Source organism: Vipera berus (assembly GCF_964194415.1).
Source record: "Vipera berus genome assembly, chromosome: 4".
In the NCBI taxonomy this organism is placed as follows: Eukaryota; Metazoa; Chordata; class Lepidosauria; order Squamata; family Viperidae; genus Vipera; species Vipera berus.
Genome location: NC_138206.1, coordinates 4,719,773 through 4,740,131, shown reverse-complemented (window position 1 = coordinate 4,740,131; position 20,359 = coordinate 4,719,773). Strand labels below are relative to the sequence as shown.

General features: G+C 41.5%; 1 protein-coding gene across 3 annotated transcripts in view; it reads left to right on the top strand.

The window, feature by feature from the left end:
* Positions 1–20,359, top strand: part of UVRAG (UV radiation resistance associated) — a gene marked incomplete at its 3' end in the record, with an annotated part of 110,784 nt that overhangs the window by 69,250 nt on the left and 21,175 nt on the right. For 2 of the 3 annotated variants that reach the window (XM_081327821.1, XM_081327820.1), the window contains exons 12-14: positions 1,650–1,815; positions 11,095–11,256; positions 17,346–17,424. In XM_081327821.1, the coding sequence (XP_081183947.1) occupies positions 1,650–1,815; positions 11,095–11,256; positions 17,346–17,424 (407 nt within the window). The remainder of the gene's footprint in view (positions 1–1,649; positions 1,816–11,094; positions 11,257–17,345; positions 17,425–20,359) is intronic. The other variant, XM_081327822.1, reaches the window with a different exon arrangement.

Below are 20,359 nucleotides of genomic sequence, written 5' to 3'. Positions count from 1 at the left end.
AGCAAAAATGCCGATGTCTTATGTGTGCCTGTATTTTAAGGCTTTGCCTCAGAAAATGTTTCCTGTGCAGAGAACTCGATAAGTTAGTTCCTCCATTCCATAAATCTGAGTTTTCTGCATAGAAAAAAAAGGAAGGGTGGGAGAAGGAAGAGAAGGAATGGGATGTTCCAAGGAAGATTTAAGGAGACTGTGAGCTACTGGGGGCTATGGCCTTGTGGGGGGGGGGCTGCTGTTTTGGCCATGAAGGATGGTTTCCCTAGACCAGGGGTAGACAACCTTGGCTCTTTTATGACTGGTGGACTTCAACTCCCAGAATTCCTAAGCTAGCCATGCTGAGGGGAAAGGGAGAGGTTTTCAAGCTGAGCCAGGCTGGCTGAGGAATTCTGGGAGTTGAAGTCCACCAGTCATGAAGGGGCCATAGTTCCTCCATGCTGGCTGAGGAATTCTGGGAGTTGGAGTCCACAAGTCATGAAGGGGCCAAAATTTCTCTCAGACGGGCTCAGGAATTCTGGGAGTTGAAGTCCGCGAGTCATGAAGGGGCCATAGTTCCCCCATGCTGGCTCAGGAATTCTGGGAGTTGAAGTCCACAAGTCATGAAGGGGCCATAGTTCCCCCATGCTGGCTCAGGAATTCTGGGAGAAGGGGCCATAGTTCCCCCATGCTGGCCCAGGAATTCTGGGAGTTGAAGTCCACTAGTCATGAAGGGGCCATAGTTCCCCCCATGCTGGCTGAAGGAATTCTGGGAGTTGAAGTCCACGAGTCATAAAAGAGCCGAGGTTGCCTACCCCTGCCCTAGACAAGAGGTATTTTGGGGAAAGCATTACACGAAAGGGTTCATCTTGAGTGGAATTAAAAGCAGTGGCAAGGCATGACAATTGCCGTTTGAAATCCCCCTTTTTTTTCAGCTCAACTTCCTTTTTTTCCCATTGACACTTTCTGTTTTGATAGCTGTACCTTATTTAAGACAGTTTGGCATAGTGGGTGAAGGCGTCAGGCTAGAAACCATAAGGTTGCGAGTTCTAGTCCTGACTTAGGCTTGAATGAAAGTCAGCCTGGGCGACCTTGGGATGATCACTAGGCGACTCCTGAGTTCTAATCCCGCTTTATTTTATTTATTTTTATTTTAATTCCATTTATATCCCGCCCTTCTCCGAAGACTCAGGGCGGCTTACAAGCTTAGCTTTAGGCATGAAAACGGGCTAGGCGACCTGGGGTTGATCACTAGGGGCCTGTGAGTTCTAGTCCCGCCTTAGGCTTGAATGAAAGCCAGCTAGGTGACCCCTCACAAAGAGAGCGTGAGTTCTAGTCCTGACCTAGGCATGTAAGCTGGCAGGGGGACTTTCGGCCAATCACTAGGAGACGGTGAGTTCTAATCCCGCCCAAGGAAGTAGACAGTTGGCTGACTCGAACGACAGTCACTTCCTCTCAGCCCTAGGAAGCAAAGCGACCCCTTCCAAAATCTTGCCGGGGAAAAACCAATCTTGCCAAGCTGCCCCCTGGAGGAGTCAGCTGGGACTTGAAAAGGGCGCAAATGCAATATAAATTCTTCGATTAAAAATGAACACACACACACACACACACAAATCTGGAGAGCGCAACTGCGGGTTCACTCTTAAAAGCTCAAATTGGTCTTCTTTGCTCCTTCACAGCGAAGGACGACGGGAGCATCGCCGTTGCTCTGGGCTATACCGCTCACCTGGTCTCTATGATCTCCTACTTCCTGGAAGTACCCCTCAGGTATCCAATCATTCACAAGGGCTCCCGGTCGGCAATCAAAGATAACATTAACGACAAGCTGACCGAGAAAGAAAGAGAGTAAGTATTTTCTAACTCTTTTCATTTCATTCATTCATTCATTTATTTGATTTCTATACCGCCCTTCTCCCTAGGGACTCAGGGCGGTTCACAGGGCATATATAAATAGCTATACAAAAATTAAAAGAGAATTAAACCATGCCCAATTAAAATACAACACTTTTGAGTGGGGGTGGGGCGGCGGAGGAAGAGGGGACAGGACGTACTTCGTTAAAGATGTCAAGACTCTGGAAAGAGTGCAGAGAAGAGCAAGAAAGATGATTAGAGGTCTGGAGGCCCAAACACACGAGGAACGGTTGCTGGAATAGGGGATGTCTCTAGACTCCAGTTTGATGGAAGAGAAGGACCGGGGGGGGACATGACAGCAGCGTTCCAGTATCTCAGGGGCTGCCCCAAAGAACAGGCAGTCAAGCTATTCTCCAAAGCCCCTGAAGGCAGGAGAAGCAGCCACGGATGGAAACCCATCAGGGAGAGAAGCAACCTGGAACTAAGGAGAAATTTCCTGACAGCGAGAACAATTAACCAGTGGAACAACCTGCCTCCAGAAGTGGTGAATGCTCCAACACTGGAAGCTTTTAAGAAGAGACCGGCCAGCCATTTGCCTGAAATGGTATAAGGTTTCCTGCCTTAGCAGGGGGTTGGACTAGATGACCTCCAAGGTCCCTTACAACAACAACAACTTCTTCTTCTTCTTCTTCTTCTTCTTCTTCTTCTTCTTCTTCTTCTTCTTCTTCTTCTTCTTCTTCTTCTTCTTCTTCTTCTTCTTCTTCTTCTTCTTCTTCTTCTTCTTATTATTATTATTATTATTATTATTATTATTATTGTTATTATTATTATTATTAAAGAATAGTATGTTGTTGTTTTTTTGCTTAAAGCTAGTCCTTGACTTAACGACCACGATTTTGGACCAGAATCTCCCATCATAAGCGAGGTGGTTGTTAAGTGAATTATGAGGCCATTAAGCGAAACTGCCTCCCCCCCCCCCACTCCCCTATTGACTTTCCTCGTTGGAAGCCAGTTGGGGAAAAAATTGCAGATGGGGATCACGTGACGCCCCCACTTCCTACCCCCCCAGGCAGTCTTTAAGCGAGTTGTGCCTGAATTTACAACCTTTTTGCTGTGGTTATTAAGCACATCGCTGCTGCTGTTAAATGAATCACGCAGTCCTTAAGCGAGTGGCTTACCCCCATTGATGTCACTTGTTGGAAGCCAGCTGGGAAGGCTGCAAGTGGCAATCATGTGACAACACACACACACACACACACACACACACACACACACACACACGGATGCTGCATCCATTTTAAATACATGCTGTTTGCCAGGCTCCCCAAGTTTGGTCATGTGACAGTTGGCAAACTACAATGGTCATAAGTGCGAGGACTGGTCATGAGTTACAATTTTTTAGTACTGTTGTAACATCGAATAGTCCCTAAGTAGCTGTAAGTTGAGGACTATACCTATATATCCCTGTTTTGGAATTATTTTTAACATTAAAATGCAAATGATACATTTTATGACATTCGCGTTCTGCTTGGCTTTGCTTTGCTTTTACTCCTGGATTGTATTATAAGTGAAACGTATTCCTACCCAGATCTTACTTTATAGATTTCTTCACAATATATTTCCTTCAGATGTAAACTTTATCGGCAAACTGGGAATGATGGAAGTAACTGAATTTCAAGAAGGCACCAAAGGCAAGGCTAATCCAAGACAGCTGAGTTAAAAATCTTGGCACAAGCAATGTTGGACTTGATAGGCATCGAACTGTTACAGTTTGAGTAATGAGCTTCTGGTTTGGTTTGAGAGAGCTGGATCCAATGCCAGGATTCTTGCGAGGTAGAATAGTCTCATACTCACTTCCTTGAAATTTCTCGAAAAAGGAAAAATGATAATAGAATAATGATAGAATAGAGCTATAAGGGACCTTGGAGGTCTTCTAGTCCAGCCCCCCGCTCAAGCAGGAGAACCTATACCATCTCAGATAGGTGACTGTCTAGTGTCTCTCCTCAAAAACCTCCAGTGATGGAGTGCCCACAATTTCTGGTGGCAAGCTGTTCCACTGGTTAATTGTCCTCACTGTCAAGAAGTTTCTCCTTAATTCCAGGTTGCTTCTCTCCTTGATCATTTTCCACCATTGTTTCTCGTCCTTCCCTCTGGTGCTTTGGAGAATAATGTGACCCCTTCTTCTTTGTGGCAGCCCCTCAAATACTGGAATGCTGCTATCATGTCTCCCCTATTTCTTCTTTAGACTAGCCAAACCCAAGTCCCGCAGCCGTTTTTCGTATGTTTTAGCCTCCATGCCTTGGATCTTCTTAGTTGCTCTTCTCTGAATTTTCCCCAAACTCTCAACATCTCTTTTGTGATGTGGTGATCAAAATTGGCTGCAGTATTCCAGGTGTGGCCTTGCTAGGGCTTTATAAAGCAGTACTAATACTTCGTGAGAATATAGCAAACCTAGCAGTCTTTTCCCGGCAGACATAAACCCCTGCTGCATTGTGCTAGTAATGGATCATAAACCGTGAGGGATCTCTAAGGAAAATGGCCTCAGGACGACTCGTAGTGCCCATGTTGAAAGAAAGACCATTTTTATAGGAAATATATTAACTTTATTTCTCTTGAGTTGTTAGTTCATTATACACGACTCCGGGGGGGGGCTTCCGCAGTTAAAAATACAAACCGTTAAAAAAAAAGAAACCAAAATTGTGATAAAAATAATGGGGTAATCCTCGACTTAACGGCAACAGAGCTCAAAATTTCTGTCGCTGAGCGAGACGGTCATTGAGTTTTTCCCCATTTTGCCACCTTCCCACGGTTGTTAAGTGAATCACTGCAGTTGCTAAGTTAGTAACGAGGTGGTTAAGGGAATCTGGCTCCCCCTCCCCTTGACTTCGCTTCTCAGAAGGTCGCCAAAGGGGATCACGTGACCCTGTACACCGTCGTAAGTACGAGTCAGTCGCCAAGCCTCTGAATTTTGATCACAGAACCATGGGGATGCTGCAACGGGCGTAAGCGTGGCCAACGGTCATAAGTCACCTTTTTCAGTGCCGTTGTAACTTTGAACGGCCGCTAAACGAACGGTTGTAAGTCGAGAACTACCTGTAGTCCATATGGGAGGGGACCAGGACAGGAATGACTAAAGTCTCCCGGATCTAGGCATGGGAACAACTAGTGTACAACCCAGAGTTGCTGACATGAATGACGATGGGACGCAGATACGTTACTTCATCTGACTGCGTTCCTTTCATCTCCATTGATTTAATGCAGAGCGGAGGCCAAGTGGTTTCTTCATTTGATTTAAATGGCTTCACGTTAACTTCATTGAAGGAAAAATGCAGGGAAAATCTGAGGCTTCTCTTAATCAAGATGATAAAATCTCTGTGTATTTGGCCACGGTAGCAGTCGTCTCACCGTGGTTCTGAATTTTTCTCGGGTGGAGAATTAATATGCTTCAACAGAATCTGCTCACGTATGGTGCTTTTTTTCGTGACTGAGAATCTCCACAGACGTTTTAACATCTCTGTGGCCCACGTAAATCCCAGTATGTAAAAACTTCAGTAATCTAAACAGGGACTCACAGTATCGGCACCTCTGATCAGGAATTAAGAGTGATTTTCAAGCAAGTCCAGATGTGGCATTTAGGTCATTTTAACTTTAGTGACCTGCCAAGTATGACACATGTCAGCTAATTCCAATCTCTCGTAGACTTAAAATCAGATCATTCTCAGGTCTTTGGGGATAATTAGACCCCTTGACTGAGATTCTAGAATTGTAATTGATCTGATTTGCGGGTATGCCTGTACAGCTAAAAGCTTGTTCTAGGAAAACCCAGTGGCGTATTTTTCAAAGCCATCTTAATTGATTGAAGAGTGTCTTGTTTCTCTGACTGATTTATCAAACTTTTATGCCACCCACCTGGCCAAAGGTGATTCCAGGTGACTAATAGCTTGTTGTGGGGAAGAAATGGAGCTAGTGACAGATTTTATTTTCCTGGGCTCCAAGATCTCTGCAGATGGGGACTGTAGCCAAGAAATTAAAAGACGCTCCTGGGGAAGAAAGCAATGACAAATCTAGACAGCACATTAAAGAGCAGAGACATCACCCTGTCAACAAAAGTGTGTATAGTCAAGGCTATGGTCTTCCCAGTTGCAATGTATGGCAGTGAAGTTTGGACCATAAAAAAGGCTGAGCGCCAAAGAATTGAGGCCTTTGAACTCTGGTGCTGGAGAAGACTCCTGTGAGTCCCTTGGACTGCAAGGCGATCAAACCGGTCGGTCCTACAGGAGATCAACCCTGACTGTTCTTTAGAAGGCCAGATCCTGAAGTTGAAAGTCAAATCCTTTGGCCACCTAATGAGAAGGAAGGACTCACTGGAGAAGAGCCTCATGCTGGGATAGGTTGAGGGCAAGAGAAGAAGGGGACGACAGAGAATGAGGTGGCTGGATGGAGTCACTGAAGCAGGAGGCCTGAGCTTAAATGGACTCCAGAAGATGGAGGAGGACAGGAAGGCCTGGAGGAACGTTGTCCATGGGGTCGCAATGGGTCGGACACGACTTCGCAGCTAACAACAGCAACAATAGCTTGTCGATTGTTTTGATTGCTTGTTTTTCTTGGGGATAGTTATTCTCCAAGAAGACCTTGTGCATCATGCTGATCCCTTGAGGTCAGCGCCTGCACCTCAGTTGCACCCCCACATTGAAGGCAACTGCAGCTTAACCAGGTTAGCTTATGGGCCCGAAGCAAAGCTCTGAGGCCGTGTGAAATAGAATAACAAAATTGGAAGGGACCTTGGAGGTCTTCTAGTCCAATCCCCTGCTCAGGCAGAAAACCCTATACCATTTCAGGCAAATGGCTGTTCAGTCTCTTTTTTAAAAACTTCCAGGGTTGGAGCATCCACATCTTCTGGAGGCAGGTTGTTCCACTGGTTAATTGTTCCCACTGTCAGGAAATTCCTCCTTAGTTCCAGGTTGCTTCTCTCCTTGGATGAGTTTCCATCCGTTGCTTCTTGTTCTGCCTTCAGGGGCTTTGGAGAATAGGTCGACCCCTTCTTCCTTGTGACTTCCAACAGTGTTGAAGCCATAGGAAATACAAGCCGTTTGGGAGCAGGTACAGAAGTCTAAATAGTAGTCAGCAAAACACGGTTTGTTTTTAAAGTGGAGAGTTAAAACCCTCTTCAGTTTTCAGCAAGTAGCATGTTCAGCAAGTCCCTGCCAAGACCTCCTTGGTTGAAATGAAGTGTACTATCTCACGCTCCCATAGGACGGTAAAGCAACCGAGAATTAAAGGAAAAAGAAGATAACAGAACATTTTCCAACGTGGAACCTATTCTGTCAGTGGCTGGAAAAACGGGATAGAGAGTAAGAATTTAACTGGTTTTACTAAATGTAACGAACTAACCCAGGCAACACGTTGTTCGTTAAGCACTAAGGAATGGTAATAACGAAAAAAATAATAAAAAATATTATGTACACATTAAAAAAAGGATGGCAAAGCAGCTGCTTCTGATTTGCCCAATCCAAAAGCTGCTTTGTACAGGCGTGCCAAAATGTTTTTAGCAGGAACATTCACCAGACGTGCTGTCATTTGCTGTTTATTCCATCATGCAGTCAAGGTGTAACACAAATGAAGGCGAATACATGCGTCCCAAGTTTTCCACGTGTTCCCTGAGCCCATCCTCAGGGAATTTCGCAGAGTATTAGAGAGGAAATTCCTAGAGAGAACTGCCCGGAGGATGGGCTCTCCAGCACAAAGTCCGTAAGCTCGGAAGACCTAAACCTCTGGTCCCAGTCCCCAACCCAAATTGGATCCTGCATCAGGCGTAAGTAACACTTTAAGGCAGGGGTCTTCAAACTTGGCCCTTTTGTGACTGGTGGGCTTCAACTCCCAGAATTCCTCAGCCAGCGTGCCTGAGTTGAAGTCCACCAGTTATAAAAGGGCCAGGTTTGAAGACCCCCTGCCTTAAGGCGTTTTGCAAATTCAGCAAAGAAGGGAATATATAAAGAAGGGAATGTTTGGAAGCAGTTCTATATGGAACGCTGTCAATAATTTTTCCATCAATTAGCAAATGATTGTCAAGCGCAAAGGATCGAGATCATACCTTAATTTCAGCTTTGAAGATTTACTACTCAGGCCTAGACATGAGAACCTAGTCAAGTAACGATCATCATTCATTGGAATTAGTTAAGATTCAATGGGATTCAGGAGGAGCTGGAGTTGGATCGCTTGTGGCAACATACAGTCTGTAGACTGATGACACATTTAACTCCGCCTTGCAAACTCTTCTTGCTCTTCTCCTACAATTATTTGTTTTCCAACGCATGTTAGAAGACAAGAAGCTATGAAACTCCATATAGAATAAATTAGAGTAGAAATAGAATAGGAATAGGCAATAAGGAATAAGGAATAGAAGAGAAGAGAAATAAGGAATAGAATAGGAAAATAGAAGAGAAGAGAAGAGAATTAAGGAATAGAATACAATAGAACAGAATTAAGGAATAGAATAGAATAGAAATAAAAATAGAATAGAATAGAATAGAATAGAATAGAATAGAATAGAATAGAATAGAATAGAATAGAATAGAATAGAGTAACAGTTGGAAGGGACCTTGGAGGTCATTTAGTCCAACCCCCTGCTCAGGCAGGAAACCCTGTACCATTTCATACAAATGGCTGTCCAGTCTCTTCTTAAAAAACCTCCAGTGTTGAAGCACCCACAACTTCTGGAGGCAAGTAGTTCCACTGGTTAATTGTTCTCACCGTCAGGAAATTCCTCCTTAGTTCTAGGTTGCTTCTCTCCTAGTTTGCATCCATTGCTTCTTGTCCTGCCTTCAGGTGCTTTGGAGAATAGCTTGACTCCCTCTTCTTTGGGGCAGCCCCTGAGATATTGGAAGACTTGTCATTTGCTGTGGACTTGCACCATTATTATTTCTTCCCAGAAATTGGAAAAGAAACTATACAAGGGGGCTCAGCATGCTGTCCATACATCTTCCTGGCAGCACAGTGACTCCGAAAGTAGAACAGGATTAAATCTGGTGCGAGGGAAGAAGCTGATGAAAGAAAGATCCAGTTGAAAAAACAAGCTAGGAGAAGGGGAGGGGGGAAATCCTATTTGTTTTTCTTCCTTTAGGTCCTCATGGGAAGGGCAGTGGGGCAACGGCTTGACATGTTGCTGATTGCTCCATTGTAATCTTTGATCCTCTTCCTTTCCCCGTGATATTAACCAGAGTTGTAAGGGGTTGGAAAGAATGTCAGAATCCAAGGTCTGCAAATTGGTTGTAATGTGCAACTGCACAAAATTGCACAGCCATTACACTTAATCAAATGAATTGGGTAAACGAAATGCCCTCCGAAAGGTCATTTTCATTTCTTCTTTTTTTTTTACTTCTCTGAGAATTGAAGTTTAAGCCATGCCGTGTTGAGGGAACATCAGCTGAAGAAATATTTTTACTCCAGATTTCTTCATCCAAAGCCTCTTTCTCTTTTTTTTTTTTTTGCGGGATTTGCCTCTCTTTTGGGGCTTCCCAAGTTCAGTGTGAAACACAAGCAAAAAATAAATAAATAAAATAAAATGTTTGATTAGAAGAAAATCGGGCTCTGAGCCACATGTTTTTTTTCATGTGAGATTAGAAGCAGGTGGGAGGTGTTAAAAAACAATCCAGTGTTTTATGCTTTAAAAAGTACAGTAGTTTGGATTAAAGGCAGATGTTGTCAGTGCTTCTCAGCCTTGACAACTTTAAAAGAGGTCTGGACTTCATCTCCCAGAATTCCCCGGGCACTCACGCTGGCCTCGGGAATTCTGGGAGTTGAAGTCCGGATTAAAAGCTGCTAAGGTCGAGAGACCTCTTTTGATGCTTGTGTAATAGATGCCTTAGAATACTAAGTTTATAAACCACAGAATTTAGCAATAGTCCCCGACCCCAGTTGAGCCCAAAATTTCTGTTGCTAAGCAAGATGGTTGCTAAGCGAATTTTGTCCCATTTTATGACCTTTCTTGCCACAGCTGTGAAGCGAATCGCAGCAGTTATTAAGTGAACAACACGGTTGTTAAGTGAATCTGGCCTCCCCCATTGAATTGGCTTGCCCAGAAGGTCAGAACAAGCGATCCCGTGACCCAGGGACACTGTGACCGTCATAAATATGAATCAATCATGCCCTGACCATGGGGACGGTGCAACGGTCGTAAGTAGGAAAACTGGTCATAAGACACTTTTCCCCAGGGCCGTTGTAACTTCAAAATGGTCACTAAATGAACTGTTTTGAGACGAGGACTGCCTGTAAATATGTTTACATATGAGAACCCAGGATATCATTTTTGTTTTTAATCTGAAGAAGATGAGGAGGAGGAGGAGGAGGAGAAGAAGAAGAAGAAGAAGAGGAGGAGGAGGAGGAGGAGGAGGAGGAGGAGGAGGAGAAGAAGAAGAGGAGGAGGGGGAGGAGAAGAAGGACAAGAAGAAAGAAGTGGAAGGAGGAGAAGGAGAAGAAGAAGAAGAAGAAGAAGAAGAAGAAGAAGAAGAAGAAGAAGAAGAAGAAGAAGAAGAAGAAGAAGAAGAAGAAGAAGAAGAAGAAGAAGAAGAAGAAGAAGAAGAAGAAGAAGAAGAAGAAGAAGAAGAACAACAACAACAACAACAACAACAACAACAACAACAACAACAACAACTGCTACAATTGTTTTAGCAATTGTTTTAGCAATTGTTTTAGCTTTGTTTTAACAACAACAAGAAGAACTACAATTGTTTTAGCAATTGTTTTAGCTTTGTTTTAACAGTTAACATTTGAGTCACCGGACAGGTCTACGAAGACGTGTCATGAGTTTTTAAAATATTGAAAATATTGACTTTTTCAAACTCTTGAAACACGTCAAGATGAAGCGAGTAACGGCGCAAGCTACGAAGCAAAGGGAGAACGTATTTGGAAATGTTTACTTAACGAGAGCGGTTACACCATCAAAAAGATGAATAGGTGAAATGAAAGTGTTTGGTTCCAAACGTTATTATTATTTTTCCCACAGTTATGACTGTGAGGGCTCCCAAGAATGATTGTGGAAGAAGCCTTAGCTGATTGCTTCATAGAAAAGCCAAAATTGGGGGAAATTCTCTTGTATTTTTAAGCTAAAGTCTACTGAGGTGTAATAAATCATCGCTTTTGCCAACAGGGTGTTGTTATCCACAAAATAAAGAATATTCACATATGCATCAAACTGAGGCAGCTTAGTCCTAGTGACTTCACTACATAGTTCTCTGGTGAACTAAGTTTTCACATGTTCTGTTTTTAATATTTCAGCCTGAGAACCTCTTTGGACAAAAATGCATCATTTTTAAGAGGGAGACAAGATGTTAGAAAGTCAATCCAATATCTCAGTTTCTTTTCTGGTACCAAGTTGGATATTTTAGCTGAGATGTTGACAATGGTCCAAGAATTTGATGCTGCAATTTTATTGTTCAGGTAATCCTCAACCTATGACCACAACTGAGCCCAAAATTTCTGTTGCTAAGTGAAACGGTTGTTAAGTGGATTTCACTTCATTATTCGACCCGTCTGGCCACAGTTGTTAAGTGAAACACTGCAGTTGTTAAGTTAGTAACACTTTTGTTAAGCGAATCTGGCTTCCCCATTGACTTCGTTTGTCAGAAGGTCGTAAAAGGGCATTGCGCGATCCCTGGGACACTGCAACCGTCGTAAATACGAATCAGTTGCCGAGCGTTTTTTTTGGAGATTTTGATGGCAAGACCATGGGGACGCTGCAATGTTGGGAGTGTGAAAAGCCGTCTTAACTTTTTCCAGTGCCGTTGTGACTTCGAACGGTCGCTAAATGAACCGTTCTCAGTTGAGGGCTACCTGTATTTCAGGCAGGGGTGGGGCAAGAATGACCCTTTTATGACTTGTGGACTTCAACTCCCAGAATTCCATGCTGCCTCAGGAATTCTGGGAGTTGAAGTCCACAAGTCATAAAGGGGCCATCATTTTCTCTCTCCTCCCCCCCCCCCCCCGATTTAAGGAGAACACTTGCAACATAGCGGAGATGTGCCCACCGATGTTTTAGAAATGGGACTGAAAAGGAGATATTTACTGGAGATTGTATATCTATTTATTAGACTTGTATGCCACTCATCTCACTTAGAGGTGATTTTATCTGGCACATACGCTTGCTAATCCATATTGACCTTGGATAGTATTTTAAATATAGCTTTAAAAAATCCTTTAAACCTTTGGAAATGTAAACTTTCCTATTGCCTACCATCACTTTCGTAGTGTGAGTTGTTTAGGAGTTTCTGAAGAGCGATAGGCCTTTAGAGACCAGGACTGTAAGGAAAAAAAAATCTGGTTAGCCTATATTAATTTTCTAAATTTGTTTGAGATAATAGAATAGAATAGAATAGAATAGAATAGAATAGAATAGAATAGAATAGAATAGAATAGAATAGAATAGAATAGAATAGAATAGAATAGAATAGAATAGAATAGAATAGAATATATGGAGTGGAGTGGAGTGGAGTGGAATGGAATGGAATATAGAATAGAATAGAATAGAAAGAATAGAATAGAATAGAATAGAATAGAATAGAATAGAATAGAATAGAATAGAATAGAATAGAATAGAATAGAATAGAATAGAATAGAATAGAATAGAATAGAATAGAATAGAATAGAATAGAATAGAATAGAATAGGAATAGAATAGAATAGAATATATGGAGTGGAGTGGAATAGAATAGAATAGAATAGAATAGAATAGAATAGAATAGAATAGAATAGAATAGAACAGAACAGAACAGAACAGAACAGAACAGAATAGAATAGAATAGAATAGAATAGAATAGAATAGAATAGAATAGAATATATGGAATGGAGTGGAGTGGAGTGGAGTGGAGTGGAATGGAATGGAATAGAATAGAATAGAATAGAATAGAATAGAATAGAATAGAATAGAATAGAATAGAATAGAATAGAATAGAATAGAATAGAATAGAATAGAATAGAATAGAATAGAATATATGGAATGGAGTGGAGTGGAGTGGAATGGAATAGAATAGAATAGAATAGAATAGAATAGAATAGAATAGAATAGAATAGAATAGAATAGAATAGAATAGAATAGAATAGAATAGAATAGAATATATGGAATGGAGTGGAATGGAATGGAATGGAATAGAATAGAATAGAATAGAATAGAATAGAATAGAATAGAATAGAATAGAATATATGGAATGGAGTGGAGTGGAGTGGAATAGAATAGAATAGAAAGAATAGAATAGAATAGAATAGAATAGAATAGAATAGAATAGAATAGAATAGAATAGAATAGAATATATGGAATGGAGTGGAGTGGAATGGAATGGAATAGAATAGAATAGAATAGAATAGAATAGAATAGAATAGAATAGAATAGAATAGAATAGAATAGAATAAGAACAGAACAGAACAGAACAGAATAGAATAGAATAGAATAGAATAGAATAGAATAGAATACAATAGAATAAGGAATGAATAGAACAGAACAGAACAGGAGTAGAATAGAATAGAATAAGAACAGGAAGAGAATAGAATAGAATAGAATAAGAACAGGAACAGAACAGAACAGAATAGAATAGAATAGAATAGAATATATGGAATGGAGTGGAGTGGAGTGGAATGGAATATAGAATAGAATAGAATAGAATAGAATAGAATAGAATAGAATAGAATAGAATAGAATAGAATAGAATAGAATAGAATAGAATAGAATAGAATAGAATATATGGAATGGAGTGGAGTGGAATAGAATAGAATAGAATAGAATAGAATAGAATAGAATAGAATAGAATAGAATAGAATAGAATAGAATAGAATATATGGAGTGGAGTGGAGTGGAGAGTGGAATGGAATGGAATAGAATAGAATAGAATAGAATAGAATAGAATAGAATAGAATAGAATAGAATAGAATAGAATAGAATAGAATAGAATAGAATAGAATATATGGAATGGAGTGGAGTGGAATAGAATAGAATAGAATATATGGAGTGGAGTGGAATGGAATAGAATAGAATAGAATAGAATAAGAACAGGAATAGAATAGAATAAGAACAGGAATAGAATAGAATAAGAAATGAATAGAATAGAATAGAATAGAATAGAATAGAATAGAATAAGAACAGAACAGAACAGAACAGAACAGAATAGAATAGAATAGAATAGAATAAGGAATGAATAGAATAGAACAGAACAGGAATAGAATAGAATAGAATAAGAACAGGAATAGAATAGAATAGAATAAGAACAGGAACAGGAACAGAACAGAATAGAATAGAATAGAATAGAATAGAATAGAATAGAATAGAATAGAATAGAATAGAATAGAATAGAATAGAATAGAATAGAATATATGGAATGGAGTGGAGTGGAGTGGAATGGAATATAGAATAGAATAGAATAGAATAGAATAGAATAGAATAGAATAGAATAGAATAGAATAGAATAGAATAGAATAGAATATATGGAGTGGAGTGGAGTGGAGTGGAGTGGAATGGAATAGAATAGAATAGAATAGAATAGAATAGAATAGAATAGAATAGAATAGAATAGAATAGAATATATGGAGTGGAGTGGAGTGGAATGGAATAGAATAGAATAGAATAGAATAGAATAGAATAGAATAGAATAGAATAGAATAGAATAGAATAGAATAGAATAGAATAGAATATATGGAATGGAGTGGAGTGGAATAGAATAGAATAGAATAGAATAGAATAGAATAGAATAGAATAGAATAGAATAGAATAGAATAGAATAGAATATATGGAATGGAGTGGAGTGGAATAGAATAGAATAGAATAGAATAGAATAGAATAGAATAGAGTAGAATAGAATAGAATAGAATAGAATATATGGAATGGAGTGGAGTGGAATGGAATAGAATAGAATAGAATAGAATAGAATAGAATAGAATAGAATAGAATAGAATAGAATAGAATAGAATAAGAACAGGAATAGAATAGAATAAGAACAGGAATAGAATAGAATAAGAAATGAATAGAATAGAATAAGAACAGAACAGAACAGAACAGAACAGAACAGAATAGAATAGAATAGAATAGAATAGAATAAGGAATGAATAGAACAGAACAGAACAGGAATAGAATAGAATAGAATAAGAACAGGAATAGAATAGAATAGAATAGAATAGAATAGAATAGAATAGAATAGAATAGAATAGAATAGAATAGAATAGAATAGAATAGAATAAGGAATGAATAGAACAGAACAGAACAGAACAGGAATAGAATAGAATAGAATAAGAACAGGAATAGAATAGAATAGAATAGAATAGAATAGAATAGAATAGAATAGAATAGAATAGAATAGGAACAGGAACAGGAACAGAACAGAACAGAACAGAATAGAATAGAATAGAATAGAATAGAATAGAATAGAGCTGGAAGGGACCTTGGAGGTCTTTTAGTCCAGCCCCCCCCCCCCCGCTCAAGCAGGAGAACCTATACCATCTCAGACAGGTGATTGTCCAGTCTCTTCTTAAAAACCTCCAGTGATGGAGCGCCTACAACTTCTGGAGGCAAGCTGTTCCACTGGTTGATTGTCCTCACTGTCAGGAAGTTTCTCCTCAGTTCCAGGTTGTTTCTCTCTTTCATCAGTTTCCAACCATTGTTTCTCGTCCTTCCCTCAGGTGCTTTGGAGAATAACATGACACCCCCTCCTCTTTGGGGCAGCCCCTCAGATACTGGAACGCTGCTATCATGTCTCCCCTATTTCTTCTTTTCTTTAGACCGGCCAAACCCAAGTCCCGCAGCCATTCTTCATACATTTTGGTCTCCAGGCCTTGGATCATCTCAGTTGCTCTTCTCTGAATTTTTTTTTTATTATTTAGAGTTGGAAGGGACCTTGGAGGTCTTCTAGTCCAACCCTCTGCTCAGGCAGGAAACCCTGTAGCATTTCAGACAGCCATTGTGGCCAGAAAGGTCATAAAATGGGGCACTTTTCGGAGTTGGAAGTCCACAACTTAACAACTGTTTTGCTTAGGAAGAGAACCTTTGGGCTCGATTGTGGTTGTGAGTCGAGAAGTACTGTAGAACATGGAAGACCGTTGGTTCCTTTTTTTTTCTTTCTTTTTTTTCCTGCTAGTGAGTTTTGCTGCCCCCCCCCAATCAATTTTACCCACTTATTTCAGCTGCCTCGCCCATTGTCAGGATCCACCCCAATCCACGTCTTAGGAAAACAAAACTCTTGGAGTCAGCTCTAGTCCAAAAGGAATTTTTACTAGGACATGCTTGGTTGTGGAAATACAAGACAGGACTTGGTATTGTTTTACAAACTGAAACTTTATAAAGAGTTCCCGGTTCATCCCCCCCCCCCTTCCCTCAACCCCATTTGGTCAGCCCCCCATCATTTTACTTCGTGTCATCCCTTTCGTGGGAAAAAGGGATCTTCGGATCTTTTACGGTTATTGCCTTCTTCCTTTACAGATTCCAATGGAGACACAGGCCAGATGCCTCCTTCCCTAACCCTCCCCTTTGTTCCCCCCCCCCCAGTTCAAAAGGTTTCCCTTGGTCTTTGAAATAACCTAAGGCAGGCTGAATCCACATCCGCTCCTCCTTCCTCGGGAGATGGCAGAATCCAGGAAGGGGGGGGATAATATTTATATTATATTTATATTTATTAAATTTTTATACCGCCCTTCTCCCGATGGACTCGGCGGTGTACAGGGCAATAAATATTAAAAACGAAGTACAAAAGTTAAAAAACAATTAAATATTATGCCCGATATAAACAGTAATTAAAACCATGTTAAAAACCCAACCCTTAACCCATCAAACCAGGCCGGGTTGCTCAAAGAAATAAGTTTTTAGATCCCGCCGGAAGGAGCAAAGGTTTTCATACATTTATGAATGTGATATAAATGGATTCTGACACCCATTTTCTTCCACCCCACAAGGGTTAGGGCTAACGAATGAGGGTTAACAATTTCCTCTGGATGCCTGCGCTCATACCGTAATCCCAGCAAGTAGTGTATCTTGCATCAGTCAATTACATCTGTGGCAGGCAAAAAAACAAACACATTTTTGGTCTGTGGTGGTTTTTTGTGGTTTTTTTTTGCACAAGTGGTCGGGCAAAATCCAATCAAGAGCCAGCCCTTTATTAGAAATTCTTGAAATGGGTCCCTCTTAAAGCTTTTGTTTCCTCTTCTCGCAAACAGTATTTCGTTTCGTTGTTTAGGAAAGTAGATGTTTTCCTCGCACTAGAGGACTTTTGTGTAACTTCTTGTAGCAAGCGTTTCGCCTCGAAAGGCATTGAGCACCAAATCCGAGGGGTTTCAAAGCAGTCGAATACGAACGTGCCATTGTACCGTTGTTTAATGACCCTATGACATCCCACAGAGATTCTACCAGTTGTAGTAGGCCACAGTTTTGCTGGCCGGACTACTATTAATTGCTACCAGGAGGAAGCCTACAATTTCTGTACGTGCAGTTTCCCTTATTGGAAGGGGTGAGAGCAACAGTGTTTGATCATTTATTTGCACTGCCCTTTCTTTCCGTTTCAGATTTCCACTGTATCTTAAAGGAGGAGAGAAACTACAGTTTGATTACGGCGTCTTCCTTCTGAACAAAAATATTGCACAGGTATGTGCGTTCCAAACAAGTCTACTCTTCTGGATTGGAAGAATGGGGACTGAGGGAGGAGGCTGTTACAGGGAGTCCTCATTTAAGGACAGGAATTGGGATTGGAATTTCCACTGAGGGGTCCTTGGTGCTCTCTGAGCTTGGTGGTTTTCTCGCAGACGTGTCATTCCCAAATTAGGTGACAGCACCAGTGCTCTGAGAATGGTGATGAGCACTGATGATGTTACCTAGTTTGGGTAAGGAAACATCTGCAAGAAAACCACCAAGCTCAGAGAGCACCAAGGACCCCACAGTTGTTGTTGTTGTTGTTGTTGTTGTCATCCTCTTCTCTGCAAACCCCTCTCCCTTCTAGCACTGATGATGTTATCTGGTTTGGTAATGAAATGTCTGCAAGAAAACCACCATGCTCCAAGAGCACCAAGGACCCCATAATCTGTTCTGATTCAGTGTCAGCCTGTGCTCCCAGCAGCTGAGTCCGTTGAATCTGAGGAGGAGGAGGAGGAGGGGTTTGGAGAGCCTTAGGTGTCGGAGGGAGGCTCTGATGCACTGTAGGACTCTCAGCCTGGCCCCTCCAATCGTGTTCCTCATGAGGCTCAGCTGTGTGAGGAGGAGGTGTCGGACTCAGAGGAGTCGCAGCCGAATCTGTTCAGAGACACTAGAAGCAGAAGGCAATCCAGCAGAGCAGAGCAGAGAAAATCAATGAGGCAACCCAGTGAGAGGAGGAGAAGGCAGTGAGAAGCCGCGCCTTGGGACTGATAATAAAAGGGGAAGGTGTGGGCGGGGCTGGTTGCTGAAGGCAACAGTTTGGAGACATTCTGAGAGAGTCCTGTTCTTGTTACTTTTATTTACTTTTATTTATTTTAATTCCATTTATATCCCGCCCTTCTCCGAAGACTCAGGGCGGCTTACAAGCTTAGCAGTAGCCTTCATTCTATGTATATGCCTGCTTATTAGGGCTTTCACACACACCCCAAGCGGCATTATTACAAAGTCAGCTTAATTGCCCCCAACAATCTGGGTCCTCATTTTACCTACCTGGGAAGGATGGAAGGCTGAGTCAACCTTGAGCCTGGTGGGATGCGAACCTGCACTAATTGCAGGCAGCTGGTGTTACTTAAGGAGGCATTAGCCCACTGCTCCACCAAGGCTCTTGTTTAACTCTTGTTTGATATTTTGATTCATTTATTCTATTGCTTTTTTGTTTGAACTGTAAATTTGGGTTGGGTTTTTCCCAGCCTATTGACTGTAAAAAGGAAAAAAGGGTTGTCCCTGATACACAAACAGGGTGGGTCGTAGGCTGGAACAGAAGATAAACCTCCTCCTTCTCCCCCTCCCCTTCCTCCTCCTCTCTGCAAACTCCACTCCCTTCTAGCACTGATGATGTTACCTAGTCAGGCAATGAAATGTCTGCAAGAAAACAGCCAAGCTCAGAGAGCGCCCAGGGCCCCTCATTTCAACCCTGGGCTAAAAATATTTTCCTTTATTGGAATTTCCGTGGCTAAGCAATTTTGTTTTGAAGCGTGACGTCATGTGGCCGTGCCCTTTAGCAACGGCAGTTACAGTCGTTCCCTGCAAGCAGATCACCACGAGTCGTTAAAGATCTCACCTGTCCATGACTTGACTTCCTGCCTGCTTCTCCAGTGACTTTTGGGGGAAGCCAGCAGTGAAGGCTGCAAATTGCTATCCTGATTAAGAATCCAGTTCAGTTGCTGAGCACTCAGATCACAAAAAGGTGACTGTAGGAGTGCTGCGGCAACTGGAACTTTGAGGGCCGGTCATCAAATACTCAGAACCCCACAGCAAGTTTGAACAGTCACTGAACAAGTGGTTGTTAAATGAGGACCACCTGTACTTTCCTATCATCACATAGCTGCGGGATTTCTCTGCCAGAAGCATGCTCTATATCTTCAGTCATTCTTTGCATGTTTTAGCCACATCTGGAGCCAACTTGTCCAGCTGAAGGCCATCCCAAACGAAGAAGCTTCAGGTTCAATTTAACTTGTCGATCTTGATTTGATCCAATTAATGGCTTGAACTAAGCACACCAGGATCAGAAACTTTTTAAGGCAAACCTGGACTATTCTTCCGATACTCTCCTGGCAGCGCGAATTACCTTTAAATGTAATTTTATCAGTTTCTCTGTATGGATTGCCCCTCCGACTAATGTGGGACAGATAGGGAGGAAGCTAGCCACCAGATTGTCAGAACATGAACGAATAGATGAGAAGATCTGAACTTACTGGTAGCCTCCTGCCGCAGTGAACAAGGACATGCATCCAATTTTATACCTACCCATATTGTTGGCTGAGCAGAGACAAAAATAGCTACAGAAATGATTGAAGCCTGGGAAACGGGCCCCTTGTCAGTCAGTACCACCGCCCTACCGGCTACAGTGCATCCAGAAAAGTATTTTCTTTTTAATAAATGTACAGATATTTCAAAAATTCTGTTTTCACTTTGTCGCTATGGGTTAATGAGGAGAAAAATGAATTTCAACCACCGTAATAATCAGGCTGCACCATGACAAAACTGACAAAAGTAAAGGGGGTCCGAATACTTTCTGAATGCACTGTAGCTAGCAGCTGGAAGAGCCGAGGGTTTGGCACCATAAGGAACCGAACACTAACGACTTAATAGCCAGCGTCATCACCCTAGTCAACAACTTAAAGCTATACACAACCAGAAACCATATAAATGCAATGCATAGAACAGCCCAGTGCACATATTCTGGAGAGAGAGGGGAATTCCTAGAATGGGTTTCAGCATGAGCCCAAACGCTTGGAAGAGTAAACCAAAAAAAGCCAACACAGTGCTAGGCTGCATTAACAGAGGGATAGAATCAAGATCACGTGAAATATTAATACCACTTTACAATGCCTTGGTAAGGCCACACTTGGAATACTGCATCTAGTTTTGGTCACCACGATGTAAAAAA